This window comes from Aotus nancymaae, unplaced genomic scaffold, assembly GCF_030222135.1.
Source record: "Aotus nancymaae isolate 86718 unplaced genomic scaffold, 86718_ANA_hifiasm-v0.15.2.pri h1tg000007l, whole genome shotgun sequence".
In the NCBI taxonomy this organism is placed as follows: Eukaryota; Metazoa; Chordata; class Mammalia; order Primates; family Aotidae; genus Aotus; species Aotus nancymaae.
This window is the reverse complement of record NW_026988418.1, coordinates 65,835,048-65,853,447: the sequence shown is the minus strand read 5'-3', so window position 1 is coordinate 65,853,447 and position 18,400 is coordinate 65,835,048. Positions and strand designations below refer to the sequence as shown.

The 18,400-nt window shown below is 42.1% G+C and overlaps 1 protein-coding gene across 3 annotated transcripts in view; it reads right to left on the bottom strand.

Moving 5' to 3' along the window:
- Positions 1-18,400, bottom strand: part of SORT1 (sortilin 1) — an 86,945-nt gene that overhangs the window by 17,559 nt on the left and 50,986 nt on the right. For 2 of the 3 annotated variants that reach the window (XM_064372733.1, XM_064372732.1), the window contains exons 8-11: positions 17,027-17,157; positions 13,589-13,733; positions 12,352-12,507; positions 7,896-8,002 (exon numbers count right to left, since the gene is read on the bottom strand). In XM_064372733.1, the coding sequence (XP_064228803.1) occupies positions 7,896-8,002; positions 12,352-12,507; positions 13,589-13,733; positions 17,027-17,157 (539 nt within the window). The remainder of the gene's footprint in view (positions 1-7,895; positions 8,003-12,351; positions 12,508-13,588; positions 13,734-17,026; positions 17,158-18,400) is intronic. The other variant, XM_021671940.2, reaches the window with a different exon arrangement.

The following is an 18,400-nucleotide window of genomic DNA, read 5'->3' as shown; positions in this document are numbered from 1 at the left end:
CAAAAGCTTAGATTAAAACCAGAGACAATTTCTTTAATCATCTCACAAAGCCCTCCCAATAAAACTTTAAGTTAACCCAGACCTAGGTAAATGTACCATCTTAACTATTTATTTAATATTTAGGTATATAGTTCAGTAGTGTTAAAGTATATTCACATTGTTGTACCACAAAATCTCTAAAACTTTTTTATCTTACAAAATTCAATCACCAATTAAGCAACAACAGTTCCCCACTTCTTCCTCCTGCCAGCTCCTGGAAACTACCATTTTACTTTGTGTTTCTATGAATTTGGCTACTCTAGGTACCTCATATAAGTAGAACAATACAATATTTATCATTTTGTGTCTGGCTTATTGCATTTGGCATAATGTGCTCAAGGCTCATCCATGTTGTATTAATAGCTATGTCAGAATTTCTTCCTTTTAAAGGATAAATATTATTTATTTGTGTATGTGTGTATCTGTATCCACATATACCCCATATTTTATTTACTCATTTATCTGTCAATAGATACAAGCTGCTTCTATCTGGCTATTGTGAATAATGTTGCTATGTACATGGGTGTATAAATATCTTTTTGAGACCCTGCCTTCAATTCTTTTGGGTATATACCCAGAAGTGGAATATGATAATTCTATTTTTAATTTTTTTAGGAACTAATATACTGCTTTCTGTAGCAGCTGCACCATTTTACATTTTCACCAACAGTGCACCAGGGCTCCAATTTCCCCATATCCTTGCCAACACTTTTTAAAATAGTAGCCACCCTAATCTGTGTGAGGAGACTCATTGTGGTTTTGACTTGCATTTTACTAATGATTAGTGATGCTGAGACTCTTTTTATATGCTTGTTAGTCACTTCTATATCTTTTTTGGCGAAATGTCTATTCAAGTTCTTTGCCTATTTTTTATTCAGGCTATTTATTTGTTGTTGAGTTGTAGCTCAGTGGCATACTCTTGATTCTGAAATGTATTAGAATATTTGGAAGCAAATATACAATTATTTCCTCACATGTAACCTGTCTCAGTTTATTTTTGCATTACATCAAAGCCTCTGACAAATGTTTAAAGCATGACTCTACACAAATAAACCTGATAACCACTTGATATACCTCAGACACTGTACGAGATGTGGTGGTGGTTTGAAATAAGATCCAGTCTTGTCTTTAAGAAACTGTTGTCTTAGGCTCCAGCCCCACGCTCACAGACCCAGGCTCTAGGCCTGTCCCCAAGGTGCCAGGCCCTAGGGCCCAGCCAAGTGGACCCCTGTATCAGGCCAGCCCCTGCAGGCTCTGGGTAGGGCCCACCCCTGCACCAGGTTGGCTTCTATATATCTACTGGTGTTCTACCTAAAGATCCAGGTGTTCCAACTAAAGATTCACTTAAAAGGTCCACCCTAGTAGATCCTACTGCCAGGCCTACCTCAGTGGACCCAGCCTCCAAGCTACCCGCAAAGACCAAGGCACCAGGCCCACCTACCTGCAGAACCTGTCAGCCTCCCCCCAAGAATCTCTGGATGAGCTACCTGGTAAGGGCTTCCCCTGCTGAAGCCATCTGTAAAGGACTATGTGTGTAAGGGGGCACATAAGCTGAAAGCAGAGATCAAAAAAAGATATTCCACACAAATGGTAGCCAAAAGAGAGCAGTGGCTATATTTATATCAGACAAAATAGACTTTAAGTCAAAAACTGTCATAAGAGATAAAGTTACTACACAATGATAAAAGTGTCAATTCATTAAGAGCATATAACAATGGTAAATATAAATGCACTCAACATTAGAGCACCTACATGTATAAATCAAATATTAACAGAACTGAAGGAAGAAGTAGACAACAATGCAATAATAATAAGTGACTTCAATACTGTACTTTCAATAATGGATAAATCATCCGGACAGAAAACAAGGAAAAAGCAAACTTGAACAACACCATACAAACGGACCTAACAGACATATACAGAACATTCTATCCAACAGCAGCAGAATATACATTCTTGTCAAGTGCACACAGAATATTCTTCAGGATAGGTCATATGTTAGGCCACAAAACAAGCCTTAATAAATAGAAGACTGAAATTACCTCAAGTATCTTTTCAACTACAACATTATGAAACTAGAAATCAAAAACAGGAGGAAAATTCACACGAATATGCAAATCGAACAACATATTCTTGAACAACCAATGGGTCAAAGAAAAGGGAAATCAAAAAAATATCTTGAGACAAATGAAAAGGGAAACACAACATGCCAAAACTTAAGGGATGCAGCAAAAGCAGTTCTAAGAAGAAAGTTTACGGTGATGAATTAAGGAAAAAAAAAAATCTCAAAAATCCTAACTTTATACCCCAAGGAACTAGAAAAAGAAGAACAAACTAAGCCCAAAGTTAGCAGAAGGCAGGAAATAATAACAGAACAGAAATAAGTGAAATAGAAGTTAGAAAAATAATAGGAAAGATCAATGAAATTTGTTTTTTTTTTGACAAGATAAAAAAGTGATACACTTTTAATTAGAATAAGAAAAAAGAGAAGATAACTAAAATCAGAAATGTGAGAATAGACATTACAACTGATACTACAGAAAAACAAAGGATCATAAAAGTCTATGAACAATTATACATCAACAAATTGGATAATCTAGAAAAAAATGAATGACTTTCTAGACACATAGAGCCTACCAAGACTGAACCATGAAGAAGAAATAGAAGATCTGAACATACTATTAAGAGTAAGGAGGCTCAATCAGTAATCAAAAATCTCCCAACAAGAAAAGCTTAGGACCTGATGGATTCAATGGTGAATTCTAGCAAACATTCTTCAAAGAAGAATACCAATCCTTCTCAAACTCTTTTAAAAATTGAAGAGAATGGAAGACTTCCAAACTCATTTTATAAGGCTGGTATTACACTGCTATCCAAACCAGACAAGGACAGCAGAAGAAAACAAAGTTACAGGTCAATATCTCAATCAGGAGCAAGACAAAGATGCCCACTCTCACCACTTCTGTTCATTATAGCAACAGACGTCCTAGCCAGAGCAATTAGGCAAGAAAAAGAAATAAAAGACATCCAAACCAGAAAGGAAGAAGTAAAATTGTCTGTCTGCAGGTGACATAAACTTATATATAAAAATCCTTAATCTTTAAAGACTCCACCAAAAATCTGTTAAAACTAATAAACAAATTCAAAAAGTTACAGATTATAAAATCAACATATAATAATACAATACACACTAAAAACAAACCACCCAAAAAAGAAATCAAGAAAATTCCATCTACAACAGCACAAGAAAAAAAACTTAAAAAAAAAACAACTTAGGAATAAATTTAACCAAGGAGGTGAAAGATTTGTATACTAAAAACTACAAAATATTGATGAAAGAAACTGAAGATGACCAAAAAAAAGGAAATATATCCTATGTTCCTGGATTGGAACAATTAATATTGTTAAAATCTCCATACTACTCAAAGTGATCTACAGATTCAACGCAATGCCTACTATTTTGACTGGCGTTTTTACTATTATATGGTTATAAATAACCCTCTTTCTGTGACAACACAGAACAATCCAGAAACATATTAATTAATTAATTCATCAGATGTTTACTGAGTACCTACTATATTTCAGGCACTGTTTTAGGTACTTGAGGTACATCAAGAACAAAACAACCAGGTGTGGTGGCTCACATCTAATCCCAGCTGGGAGGCTGAGGTGGGAGGATCATTTGAGGCCAGGAGTTCGAGACCAGCTTGGGCAACATGGCAAAAACCCATCTCTACCAAAAAATACCAAAATTAGACAGGTGTGGTGGTACATGCCTGTAGTCCTAGCTACACCAGAGGGTGAGGTGGGAGGACTGAGTGAGCCCAGGGAATTTGAGGCTGCAGTAAGCTATGATTATGCCACTAGACTCCAGTCTGGGTGACAGAGTAAGACCCTGCCTCTTAAAAAAAAATTCCAATGGTATTTTTCACAGAAATAGGAAAAACAATCCTAAATCTTATATGGAACCACAAAAGACCCTGAATAACCAAAACAATAGTGGGCAAAAAGAACAAAGCTGGAGATATCATGCTACCTAATTTCAAAATATACTATAGAGCAATAGTAATCAAATAGCATGGTACTGGTATTAAAAACACATATAGACCAATGGAACAGAATAGAGAACACAGAAACAAATCTATGCATTTATTGTCAACTTATCTTTGACAAAGGTGCCAAGAACACACAATGTGAAAAAGACAGGCTCTTAAATAAATGGTGCTGGGAAAACTGAATATATATATGTAGAAGAATGAATTTCAACCCTTATTTCATGTCATATGCAAAAATCAACTCAAAATGGATTAGAGACATAAATGTAAGACTTGAAACTGAAAAACTACTAGAAGGAAACATAGGGAAAAAAGCTTCTTGACATTAATCTGGGCAATGGCTTTTTGGATATGACCCTAAAAGCACAAGCATCAAAAAACAAAAACAGATAAATGAGATTGCACCAAACTAAAAAGCTTCTGCAAAGCAAAGGAAACCACCAAAAGAGAGAAGAGAGACAATATGTGGAATGGGAGAAAATATCTGCAAACCAAACATCTTATAAGGGGTTACTATCCAAACAAATCAATAGCAAGAAAACAAATAATCCAACTAAAAAATGGGCAAAGGACCTGCATAGCCATTTCTCAAACAAACACATACAAATATAGCCAACAGGTATATGAAAAAATGCCCAACGTCACTAACCATGAGGGAAATACAAATAAAAATCACAATGAGATATCATCTCACCCGAGTTAGAATGGCTATTAGCAGAGAGATAAAAGGTAAGTATTGGCAAGGACATGAAAAAAGGGAACCCTGTACACTGCTGGTGGGAATGTAACCTGATACAGCTACTATACTATGCAATACAGTAAGAAATTTCCCTAAAAAATGAAGGACAGCAGGGCAGGGCACAGTGGCTCATGCCTGTAATCCCAGCACTTTAGGAGATGGAGGCAGGCAGATCATGAGGTCAGGAGTTTTGAGACCAGCCCGGTTGAAACTCCATCTCTACAAAAGACACAAAAAATTAGCTGGGTGTGGTGATGCACACTTTTAATCCCAGCTACTCGGGAGGCTGAGGCAGGAGAATCACTGAACCAAGAAGGTGGAGGTTTCAGTGACCTGAGATTGCTACACTGCATTCCAGCCAGCCTAGGCGAAAGGGTGAGATTGCATCTCAAAAAAAAAAAGAAAGAAAAGAAAATGAAAGACAGAACTAGCAGCAATCCCATTTCTGGGTATACATTCAAGAGAAATGAAATTGGTATATCCAAAAGATATCTGTGCTCCTATGTCCACTGCAGAATTATTCATAGTAGCCAAGATACAGAATCAACCTAAATGTCCATTGATGGATGAATGGATAAAGAAAATGGAATATTAATCAGCCTTAAAAAAGAAAGAAATCCTGCTGGGCATGGTGGTTCATGCCTGTAATCCCAGCACTTTGGGAGGCCGAGGTGGGTGGATCACCTGAGGTCAGGAGTTCGAGACCAGCCTGATCAATATGGTGAAATTGTCTCTACTAAAAATACAAAAATTAGCTGGGTGTGGTGGCACATGCCTGTAGTCCCAGCTACTCAGGATGCTGAGGCAGGAGAATCGCTTGAACTGGGGAGGCGGAGGATGCAGTGAGCCAAGATTGCTCCACTGTACTCCAGCCTCAGTGGCAGAGTGAGACTCTATCTCAAAAAAAAAAAGAAGGAAATCCTGTCATCTGTAAAATCACCGTGAACCTGAGAGGCATTATGTTACGTTAAGTAAAATGAGCCCAGCATAGAAAGACAAAGACTGCATGATCTCACTTAAGTGGAATGTAAAAATGTCAAACTCACAGAAGCAGGAGAATTGTGGCTTCCAGGAGCTTGGGGTAGGGGGAGATGAAGGCCAAAGGGTACACAGTTTCAGTTATGCAGGATGAATAAGCTTTAGAGAGAAAATATACATTGTGACTATAGTCTAGAATACTGTACTGCTACTTGAAATGTGCCATGAGATTAGATCTGAAATGTTCTCATCACACACACACCCCCAAGATAATTTCGAGGTGATGCATGTTAATTAGCTTGACTGTGGTAATCATTTCACAATGTATACATATATCAAAACATCACAGTGTACACTGTAAATATATGTACAATTTTTATTTGTCAATTATGTCTCCATAAAGCTGGGGAAAAAAGAAAATATGTCAGAAACAAGTTGAGGTATGCAGCCAAATGAAAGTTAGTGCTCTAAAAGAGGTTCAAAATGGCTAAAATGGTAGGTATTATATTAGTGTATATTTTACTACAATTTTTTAAAAAAGAAGAGGTTCAGGCCGGGCGCAGTGGCTCAAGTCTGTAATCCCAGCACTTTGGGAGGCCGAGGCGGGTGGATCACGAGGTCAAGAGATTGAGACCATCCTGGTCAACACGGTGAAACCCCGTCTCTACTAAAAATACAAAAATTAGCTGGGCACGGTGGCGCGTGCCTGTAATCCCAGCTACTCAGGAGGCTGAGGCAGGAGAATTGCCTGAACCCAGGAGGCGGAGGTTGCGGTGAGCCGAGATCGTGCCATTGCACTCCAGCCTGGGTAACAAGAGCGAAACTCTGTCTCAAAAAAAAAAAAAAAAAAAGAAGAGGTTCAAGTAAACTATTAATGAAATGAAGAGGAATGATTAGTTCTAACTGGATGATCACCGAGGATGGTTAGGATTTCCATTAATCCTAGTCCACTGGGGTTGGGAAAGACGGGCACAACTTCCCCCAGGAATAGTGTGGGTGTTCAGGGAAAGGCAGTGGGTTACAAGGGGTGTGTCAGGGATAAGGTGGGCAATGACAATGAAAAGGCGACAGAGGGCCCACCAGGAGAGAACCTTCACTCACCAGGTCAGGGACAGGGGCCATCCACAGGCCAAGGGAGCCACATCGAGTGCTGGGCAGGGAGAGGCATGGGGAGCCTGCAGGCGGCAAGGCAAACACAGAGGCCACTGAAGCTGCCCAGGCTTAAGATGAGGAGGGCAGCAGCCAGGCAGGGCCAAGGCAGAGATGGGAAACGGGTCAGAGGGTTGTGTAGATGCAACAGCGTTTGAGAGTGTAAAGGAGGAGAGTGTGTTGGGGTGGTGTAGGGAGGCACACTTTCACCATTTGAGGCTCTTAAAACAAAACAGAAAACCCTGCCTAGAAGAGCAAAGTGTATGTCAGTGACAGGGATCCTGAGGAGAGCTCAGGAACTACTGGTACTTCCATTTCTGAAGGAAACTCCAGCTGTCCCCGCAAGCTCCTCTCACATTCTGTGAGAGCCAGATAAAAAGCTTGTTTTCCTCCCTTTTTCCCTTGCCTGCCAACGCCTGTCACTCCTGGCTTTGGCTCTCCTGGAGTGACACCTCTGTAGTTCCGGCTCCCAATCTCTCGGCAAGGAGGCCTCCAGTGGCCATGGGAGCCTAGGCAGAGGGAAAGGAAGAGTGGATCCTCTCCCTCTTGCTTCCGATGAGCAAGGCTGGTGCACTGCTTATGAAAGGCGGAGCTGTGGCTTCTTGCAGAATTTCTAAAGTCTCCCAACTGCTATACTAACCCCTAACTAATCACCAGTCCCTCTGGCCATTGTTTTCATTCAGCAGTTTAGTGAACCACAAATTGTTAGCCTTCAGTTTTGTTCTTCTTTAAAAGACAGATAATCCATAGTATTTGACCTTTCCTCAGTTCTTACTTCCCAAATTCTAAGTTAATTTCATTACTCTCATCTCCAAACTTTCCATCTTATGCTGAGGACCCTAATCAAGTATGAAACTTCATCGTCCAAAAGCCTGGTGCTGATCAGAGCACAAGGGAAAGGCTGCCGTGCTCTGCACACACTGGAGTAAACAAACCTCATTCTTGTTTTTTGCTGTGGCATCACATTCACTGTTTTCAGGCTTCCTCAGGTGCTTCCACCTTCCTCCTTGGTCAAAAGTAATCATGGTCTGGATAGAATTATCTGAATGGGAAGAGAATGGCATTAAGTCTGATACATTGGAAGCACCTAGTTAGATTCAGTTTATCATTGCATAACTCCTGAGACCATATAGCACCTGGAGTCCGACAAGCTTATAACACCTTACAAAACTGCTCAGTGTTGGTGAGGAACAGAGCAGTGCTTTAAATATGATATTTGAGGCCAGGTGCAGTGGCTCATGTCTGTAATCCCAGCACTTTGGGAGGCCGAGGCAGGTGGATCACCCGAGGTCAGGAGTTTGAGACCAGTCTGGCCAACATGGTGAAACCCCGACTCTACCATAAATACAAACAATTAGCTGGGTGTTGTGGTGGGCTGTAATCCTAGCTACTTGGGAGGCTAGGACAGGGGAATCGCTTAAACCTGAGAGGTGGAGGTTGCAGGGAGCCCAGACTGCTCCATTGTACTCCAGCCTGGGCGACAAGAGTGAAACCCTGTCTCAAAAAAAAAAAAAAAAAAATTTGAAGAAGATGTCCCACCTGAACAGGACCCAATTAATTCCACAAATTATCTAGGACTGATACTCTTTGAAAAAGATACCTTTTAACTCCTTATCAACATGAGCAGGCTGATGTCCGTTCTCCTTCCTTGCTTGCTTGCCTGAGAAGCAAAATCTACCATAGGAAGGCATCCTAATCTTTATTCAGACAAGGCCATGACCCTAGGCTTGTTTTAGGGACTCCCGAGATTGAATAAGTGTTCACAGTTCTGGATTAATAACTGAATTATTGTCTCTCTCCTACTCCATATCCTATTTTTCTTATACCTCTCTTTTTTTCCCTTGTTTCTTCCCCATTCTTATTTTCAATGATATAAACTGTTGCAAGTTTTAAATTCAGAGATATCATTTGAGTTTTCTTTTATTTGTATTTATTTATTTATTTTTGAGACGGGGTTTTGTTCTTGTTGCCCAGGCTGGAGTGCAATGACACAATCTCGGCTCACTGTAATCTCTGCCTCCTGCATTCAAGTGATTCTCCTGCCTCAGCCTCCTGAGCAGCTAGGATTACAGGCGCCTGCCACTATGCCTGGCTAAATGTTTTGTATTTTTAGTAGAGACGGGGTTTCACCATGTTGGTCAGGCTGGTCTTGAACTTCTGAGCTCAGGTGATCCACCCGCCTCAGCCTCCCAGAGTGCTAAGAGTACAGGTGTGAGCCACCGTGCCTGGCCTTGAGTTTTCCAAGAAAAAGCAAACAAGAACGCAAATAAAGGAAAATTCATTTATTCAACAAACATTTACTGAGCGCCTACTATGTGAAAACTTTTTTTTTTTTTCTGAGACAGAGTCTTGCTCTATCATCCAGGCTCGACTGCAGTGGCGCCATCTTGGCTCACTGCAACTTCCGCCTCCCAAGTTCAAGAGATTTTCATGCCTCAGCCTCCTGAGTAGCTGGGACTACAGCTGTGTGCCACCAGGCCTGGCTAATTTGTGTTTTTAGTAGAGATGGGGTTTCACTATGTTGGTCAGGCTGGTCTCAAACTCCTGACCTCAAGTGTTCTGCCCACTTTGACCTCCCAAAGTGCTGGGATTACAGGCATGAGCCTCTGTGCCTGGTATGAAAACTTTTTGTAAGCCTTTGGGAATATATCAGTGAACAAAACAGACAAAAAAAATATTGTGAAAAATACATTCCAGTAGGGCGAGACAAGCACTAGACATAGTAAATAAGTAAATTATGTAGTATGCTAGAAAATAAGTACTATGGAAAAACTTGCGCAGCTAAAGGTGGATTGAGAGTGTATGCGTGAGAAGGGGAGGGCAAACTGGAATTTAAAATAGCATAGTCAGGGCAGGTCTCATTCAAAAAGTAACACATGAGCACAGACATATCAGCCTTGCTGCTATCTGAAGAAGCAGAGGGAACTGTGGTGCAAATCTCTAATCCGTGCACGTGCATGTGTACCTGGTGTGTTAAGAACTAGCAAGTAGACAGTGTGATGAGAGTAGGGCAGATGGAAAGAGATGAGTCAGGAAGGAAACCAGGAGCCACATCTCCAGGACCTTGTAGGCCACTGCCAGAACTTTACGAAATAAAAACAGGCTCTACCTCCTACCGAAAAATAAATATGTAAATAAAATGACACTTAAGAGTCTTTGTACTGGAGATTAATGTGTTTATTTGTATAATGGGGCCTAAGGAAAGGTGAGCTCTGTATAGCCATTGAGTAGAACACAAGAAGAACCCTAGCTGGCTATTGCTATGCCCTTAACAAGAAGAGCAGGAAGTGGGTCAAATTCAGGCTTATTCTCATAGGCCTCCATCTCCCAATATAGAAGACTCATTTTATAACCTAAACAACATAGACTCAAAACATCTTTCTTTCTACTTGCTGTTGCTCTGCTCACTCCTAGTTCTATTTACCATAACTTATTTAAAATTGGGAGCCAGAATTTGCATGGGTTTGGTCTGTTCCTGCGGGACTCTCCTCCTGATCCCTTCTCCCCCGGCATCACCCAATGTCTCATCACAACCACCAGCCCAAACCCTCCTGTGACTTTGATACTCTGCATGTGTAGTTACTTCAGCTGAAAATGCCCTTCCCTCCCCATTCCTGCCTATCATACTTCAGGCTCAGTCTTAAATGTTTTTAGGGTGCATTGATTGTATGGTTTTGAGTGTAAGGCTGTTCAGCTGTTTATTCACAGACTCATTCAGCAAATATTACTGGGCATCTACTATGTGCCAAAATTGTCATAAGCACCAGAGAAGCATCAGTGAACACAACTTTAAAAATCCTTCTAGCTACAGGACTTGAATGGAAGCTTCTTCAAAGAAGATATTCACATGGCCAACGAGAACATAAAAAGTTGTTCAACAACATCAGTCATTACAGAAATGCAAATCAAAGCTATAAACGAGATACTACTTTACTCCCATTAGGATAGCTGTTATAAAAATAACAGAACATACTGTGTTAGCAATGAAGTAGAGAAATTGGAATACTTTTGCATTGCATGTAAAATGGTACAATCATGTGGAAAACCCATTGGTATTTCCTCCAAAATTGAAACATGGAATTATCATGTGATCCTCCTATTTGACTCCTACATATCTCCCGAAAGGAATTGAAAGCAACAACTTAAACAGTTACATGTATACCAATGTTCATGGCAGCATTCGTTATTGGTAAGAGTCAAAAATGGAAACAGCCTAACTGTCCATCAATGGATGAATGAAAAATAGGCCAGGCACGGTGGCTCACATCTGTAATCCCAGCGCTTTGGCAGGCTGAGGCAGACAGATCACCTGAGGTCAGGAGTTCGAGACTAGCCTGGTCAGCACGGCAAAAACCAGTTTCTACTAAAAATACAAAAATTAGCCAGGTGTGGTGGGGCACGTCTGTAATCCCAGCCATTCGGGAGGCTGAGGCAGGAGAATTGCTTGAACTCGGGAGACGGAGGTTGCAGTGAGCCGAGACTGTGCCACTACACTCCAGCCTGGGCAACAGAGCAAGACTCCATCTCCAAAAAAGAAAAAAAAAAACAATAAAAGGCACTATATTCAAACAAAGGAATATATTCCATCCTTGAAAAGGAATAAGTGAAATTCTAAAACATGCTACAATATAGTTGAACTTTGAAACAATATGCAAAGTGAAAGAAGCCAGATATACAACAACCAATAGTGTCTGATTCTGCTTGCATGAGCCACCTATAATAGGCAAATTCATAGAGACAAAATAGAATGTTGGTTACCAGAGCTGTGGACTGGGTGGGGATGAGGAGTGGTTGTGCACCTGGTGCAGTTTCTATTTGGGATGATGAAAAAGCTCTAGAAATAGGGGTGATGGTTGCCCAACATTGTGACTGTGCTTAATGCTACTGAATTGTACCCTATACAACGTTAAAAACTGCAAATTTTGTTAGATATATTTTTCCACAATAATAAAAAGGAAACAGGCCAGGCACAATGGCTCATGCCTGTAGTCCCAGCACTTGGGAGGCCGAGGTGGGCGGATCACCTGAGGTCAGGAGTTCGAGACCAGCCTGACCAACATGGCAAAACACTGCCTCTACTAAAATTACAAAAGCCAGGCATGGTGGTGCATGCCTAGAATCCTAGCTACTCGGGAGAGGCTGAGGCAGGAGAATCGACTGAACGTAGGAGGCGGAGGTTGTAGTGAGCCAAGATTGCACCGCTGCACTCCAGCCTGGGCAATGAGAGCGAAACTGCGTCTCAAAAAAAAAAAAAAAAAAAGACAAGTAAAAAATGTACACAGGTAGGCTTGGCTTGGCAAGTGACGTTACGGGGCACAGGTTCCCCCAAAGCCTCAAATCCTACCACATGCAGCTGAAGGTGCAGTGCAGCACTGTGATGCCCAGACTCACCTTCGGAGAGCACGCTTGTTATGTAGACACCTCGGAGGGAGGTCACGTTGGTAAAGTCCGTCTCTCCGCCTGTTGTAGTGTAGAGATGTCGGTCCAAAGACTTGGAATAGACAATGCCTCGATCATCTGAGGTAAAGATTGTGCCAAACCCAGTGTCTGAAATAAGCAAACAAACAAAAATACTAAGTCTTGGGTGGAACCAAAGAGAAAAACAATAGTCTAACCACACACGATTGTCTGCCCGACCAAACACAGCAGCCAATTGTGTCTCTTCATTATGAAGACTCAGACCTGAGAATTAATCAAGGTTTGATACTCAAGATCTTTATGCCCATCTTTAATTCTGGTACCCAGCTTAGTGCCTGGAATACGCCGGATGCTGAGTTTGTTGAATAAATTAATCGGATGCTATGGAAAGCTCTTCCCGATATATTTTGTTGGGAGAGTTTCTGTGTTTAGTTTACATATCTCTAAATCTTTACACTCTAGAACAATGCTTTTTAAACTATCTATAGTGAAGGATCAATTTGAAAGACTTCCAGCCAGTGCAGTGGCTCATGCCTGTAATCCCAGCACTTTGGGAGGCCAAGGCGGGAGGATCACGAGGTCAGGAGTTCGAGACCAGCCTGGCCAACATGGTGAAACTCTGTCTCTACTAAAGATACAAAAAATGAGCTGGGTGTGGTGGCGCACGCCTGTAATCCCAGCTACTCAGGAGGCTGAGGCAGGAGAATCACTTGAACCCAGGAGGCAGAGGTTGCAGTGAGCCGAGATCGCGCCAGATTTCCAATATGTCACAAACCGACGCTTTTGTAAAACATAATAAAAAACTAATCGTTAGAAAATGAAAAGGCAGACAAAATACAGACCCCTAATTTTTTATCATTAGATCCAACAGACATAAAATTGCTTTTTTGAAGGGCCAGAAAGTTTCTAAACTCTTGCTCTCAATCTCTGTACTTATCTGGTAACAGAGAGTCTGCACATCAGCACCAGTCTGCTGACCATTCCTTGAGCAGCTCTGCTCTAGAACACCTGAACATACACGCAAGCTACCTTACAGCACCAAAACAAGCAGCATTTTTAACAGGGGCCACAGATGAATTCTAGGACAGAATAATCAGTATGACACTAATAAATTTCTAGGGGTAAGAGGAAAACTCGACATGTAAAAAGGAAAGCTGCTCAAAGTTTACATCTCTATACTTTCAAGGGTGAGCCACCAAAAAGCTCTTACCTCCAGGTTCATCTACATGCATGAATACCATGTCATCATTCGCTGCCAGAATAGAATAGAACTGTTCCTGTCCCACAGAGGGGAGTTGGGCCATGCTCCATGTGTCCCCTTGATCTGTTGAAACGTGGATCCTTCTTGTTGTATCCTAGAACAGATGCCAATATTTATCTTTCTAATTTTCTGCCAAGATGCCATGTGCAGGGACATGAACAAGAATGCTTTTCTTTTTTTGGAGACTGAGTCTCACTCTATAGTCCAGGCTAGAGTGCAGCAGCGGCACAATCTCGGTTCACTGCAAACTCCATCTCCTGGGTCCTGGTTCCAGCAATCCTCCTGCCTTAGCCTCCCAAGTAGCTGGAATTATATGCACGCGCCATCATGCCCAGCTAACTTTTATATTTTTAGTAGAGACAGGGTTTCACCATGTTGACCAGGCTGGTCTTGAACTCCTGACCTTGTGATCTGCCCACCCTGGCCTCCCAAAGTGCTGGAACTACAGGCATGAGCCACTGCGCAGGCCCAAGAATGTTTTAAATAATTACTATTATCAATTTCTCCACTGGGTACAATTGCTATAAATGAAAGGTCATAGTACCAATTACCAAAGCAATTTCTAGCTGCTAGCAAACTTGCAGGTAATGGAACAATCCATTCTATTCTAAGTAAGCCTATCTTGGCTTTCTCTTTGAATTCTTCATTCTGATGCAGCCCTGTAAGATACTATATGTCCTGATCTCTGATAGTCCATCTCCTTCAGCAGAGCTAAGGATTTGATGGGAACATTACTAGGCTGGCTTTACAGCCATTTGCATACACTCACTCCGATAATTCTTAAAATGATGACCGCTGCGTAAAAGTTTGGTCCCTTTCAGACAGTCCTTGCATAATTTAAATCATTATATAATTAAGAGTCTAGAAAAGAGAGATGAAACCCATGTTTGGGAGATCACAAGAAAAGTCAAGATGTAACACACCTCCTCTCTAAGGAAGTCTCTCAGAATGGCCAGGAGGAAGGGAATAGGCATGGGCTGGAAAGAGGCCACCTAACTCAATAGTCCTGATTTCCTTCTCCCTCCCAGTCTTCTTTGCTGGATTCTTCCCTTTCCAACCTTTCAGTCGTGGGTGCTTCAGGGATTGCTCAGTCCTCCCACTTCTTTGCTACCTACTTACTCCTCTAGAAGGCATCACCTAGTCACATGGCTTCAAATATCATAGCAATTAGGGAGATTCATATACCCAAATGCTCACTTAACATCTCCATTCAGATATCTAATACGTGTCTCATATCCAGAACTGAATTTTTTGTTTTTTGGGTTTTTTTTTTTTTTTTTTTTTTTGAGACAGAGTCTCACTTGGAGTGCAGTGGCATGATCTTGGCCACTGCAACCTCCAACTCCAGAGTTCAAGTGATTCTCATGCCTCAGCCTCCCAAGTAGCTGGGATTATAGGCGTGTGCCACCATGCCCGGCTAATTTTTTGTATTTTTTAGTAGAGACAGGATTTCACCATGTTGGCAAGGCTGGTCTCAAACTCCTGACATCAAGTGATCTGCCTGCCTTGGCCTCCCAAAGAGCTGGGATTACAGGCCCAAAACTGAATTCTTGATTTTTCTCCCACAACATGCTCCTTCTGCAGTCTTTGCCATCCCAGGAAATGGCACCACCATTCAAGGCCTCAGGATGAAGACTCTGAAGGTACCCTTGAATCTGCTCATTCTCTCACAACCCACCTCAAATCCATCAGCAAGTCCTATTAGCAATATGCTTATAAATATATCCACAGTCTCGCCCACGGCCAAGGGCCTGGCCCAGCTACCACCTCCCTGGCTTGGACTCCCGAGAGAGTTCCTGGCACTCCTGCTGCTTCCGCGGGTGCCCCTGTTAGGCTGTTCTGTGCACACCTATTCTTCAAAGAGAAGCCAAATCCCAGCATTCCCCTGCTCACAACCCTCCCACAGCTCCCAACACAGGAAGAGTAAGGCCCACATTCTAATTGTGACCTAGAAAGGCCATGTAAGGTCTGGCTGGGCCCGCTGTGGTCCCACTTTGGACTACTCTTCTCTGTGCTCCCCTCATACTGCCCTTCTCCCCTTTGCTTAGATTGATTAAGCATGCCCCAGGCTGAGGGTCTCCGCACTAGCTGTGCCTTGTCCTACCTCCTCCCAGATGGCCACACGGTCATGCTCTCAGTTTACTTAGGTCCCAGGGAGCCCATCCTACACACCCTGTCTAAAAGAGCACTGACTCCTGACACTTTCTGTTTCCTTACTCTGCTTTAGATTTCTTCACAGCTGTTGTATTTTTAGTAGAGATGGGGTTTCACCCCATTTTAATTACCGGACACACACACACACATGCACACACACACAATTTATATTTATTTATGAGACACGCTGTCACCCAGGCGTGATCACAGCTTACTGCAGCCATTGCACTATAGTTCAGTAGCATGATCACAGCTCACTGTAGCCTCAACCTCCCAGGCTCAGGCGATCTCCCCACCTCAGCCTCCCAAGTAGCTGAGACTACAGGCGCACGCTACCATGTCCACCATGCCCAGCTTATTTTTCTATTTTTTGTAGAGATAGAGTTTTGTCATGTTGTCCAGGCTGGTCTTGAACTCCTGGGCTCAAGGGATCCACCCACCTCAGTCTCTCAAAGTGCTGAGATTACAGGTGTGAGCCACCACCCCCAAGTCTTCATATTTATTTTTTGAGTATTTATTTTCCCCCTTAAATATAAGTTCTGAGAACAAGAAATTTACCTGTTTTGTTCACTGCCACATTCCTGGGACATAGAATAGTACCTGGCATATAGTAGGCACTCAGTTAATATTATCTAATTGTATTTTTATTCTTGGATAATGAGCAAGAGTTTGCTTTCTACAGATGTCCATGTCTGAGTAATGCCCAAACACTGAATCAAAACATCCTGGCTGGATGTAGTGGCTCACGCCTATAATTCCAGCACTTTGGGAGGCCGAGGCGAGCAGATCACCTGAGGTCAGGAGTTCAAGACCAGACCAGCCAACATGGTGAAACCTCATCTGTACTAAAAATACAAAAATTAGCCAGGTGTGGTAGCGCACACCTGTGGTAGTAGCTACCTGGGAGTGTGAGGCAGATGAATACCTTGAATCTGGGAGTTGGAGGCTGCATCACTGCACTCCAGCCTGGGCAACAGAGCAAGACTCTGTCTCAAAAAAAAAAAAAAAATCCCAAAAAAGATACCAGAATTCACATGGTGACAGGAGGCCAAAGGGCAGAGTAGCCTATCAGAGTTAATCATCCTCTGCAAAAAGAATCAGCCCCAACACTTACAGTGGTATTAAATATAGCAAATAGACAAGAAACTCTGTCAGTGCCAAGTAATAAAGATAATCTATATGAGAGATATTTGCAGAAATATCGGACCCCAAAGAGAAGAGGGAAATACCTACCTTATCAGCCATCACAGAGGCAAAAAGGAAACGTCCTCCAAGACCAAATGAGTAGATTTTCACACCAATAGTTTTGAAGCTTTTTCCTAAGTCTGAAGTTCTCCATAATTCCAGAGCCCCAAGGTCAGCTTCTTAAACAAGACAAAATATTAATTAAAATTTCACTTACTGGTTAGCCTAGTTCAAAGCAATTGAACTAATTTAGAATTAGTCTTAATTTTATAGTTAAGCATTTAAAATACTATGCATGTTAATCAAGTGACAACATAAAATGTGACACAGTATCAGATATAGGAAATTCATATTTGGGATGGATTGACTGATTGGTTGATTGATTGAGACAGAGTTTTGTTTTTGTTTGCCCAGGCTGGAGTGCAACGGCGTGATCTCAGCTCACTGCAACCTCCGCCTCCCAGGTTCAAGCAATTCTCCCGCCTCAGCCTCCTGAATAGCTGAGATTACGCGCATGCGTCACCACGCTCGGCTAGTTTTGTATTTTTAGTAGAGACGCGGTTTCTCCATGTTGCTCAGGCTCCGCTTCCCACAAGTGCTGGGTTTACAGGCGTGAGCTATCACGCCTGGCTTGGGTTTTATTTTATAAGTTTGAGATTTGATGCTCGATGGAAAGGTAAGAGATTACTTAATTCCAATACAGTGTTTCATAAAAACATCAAAGCGACAGCATGCTGCTTTACTTTCTTCATGGCACAGTTTGGAATTATCTTATCCTATTTTAAATTGTCTTGAGTTTTCTTTTCTTTTAAGAGCTGGGGGGGTCTTGCCACATTGCCCTAGCTGTCCTTGAATTTCTGGGCTCAAGCAATCCTGCCGTCTCAGCCTCCCAAGTAGCTGGGACTACAGGCACGCAACCATCGTGCCCAGCTTGAGCTTTGGTTTTCTTGTTTATCATCCAACACCCCTACTTGAATTTACATTCCATGAGGGCAGGCCTTGGGTGTTTTGTTCTCTCCATCCTTAGAATAGTGTTTAGCATATAAGCAGGTGCTCAAATACCTGTTGAATGAGTAAATGAAAGATTTTGCTTTCTGCTTTGAAATTGTATCACAGAGCTGGGCGTGGTGGCTCACACCTGTAATTCCAGCACTTTGGGAGGCAGAGGTGGGTGGATCATGGGTCAGGCATTCGAGACCAGCCTGACTAACATAGTGAAACCCTGTCTCTACTAAAAATACAAAAATTAGCCAAGTGTGGTGGCAGGCGCCTGTAAACCCAGTTACTCGGGAGGCTGAGGCAGGAGAATCACTTGAACCTGGGAGGTGGAGGTTGCAGTGAGCCGAGATCCTGCCATCGTACTCCACCCTGGGCAACAGTGCGAGACTCCATCACAAAAAAAAAAAAAAAAGAAATTGTGTC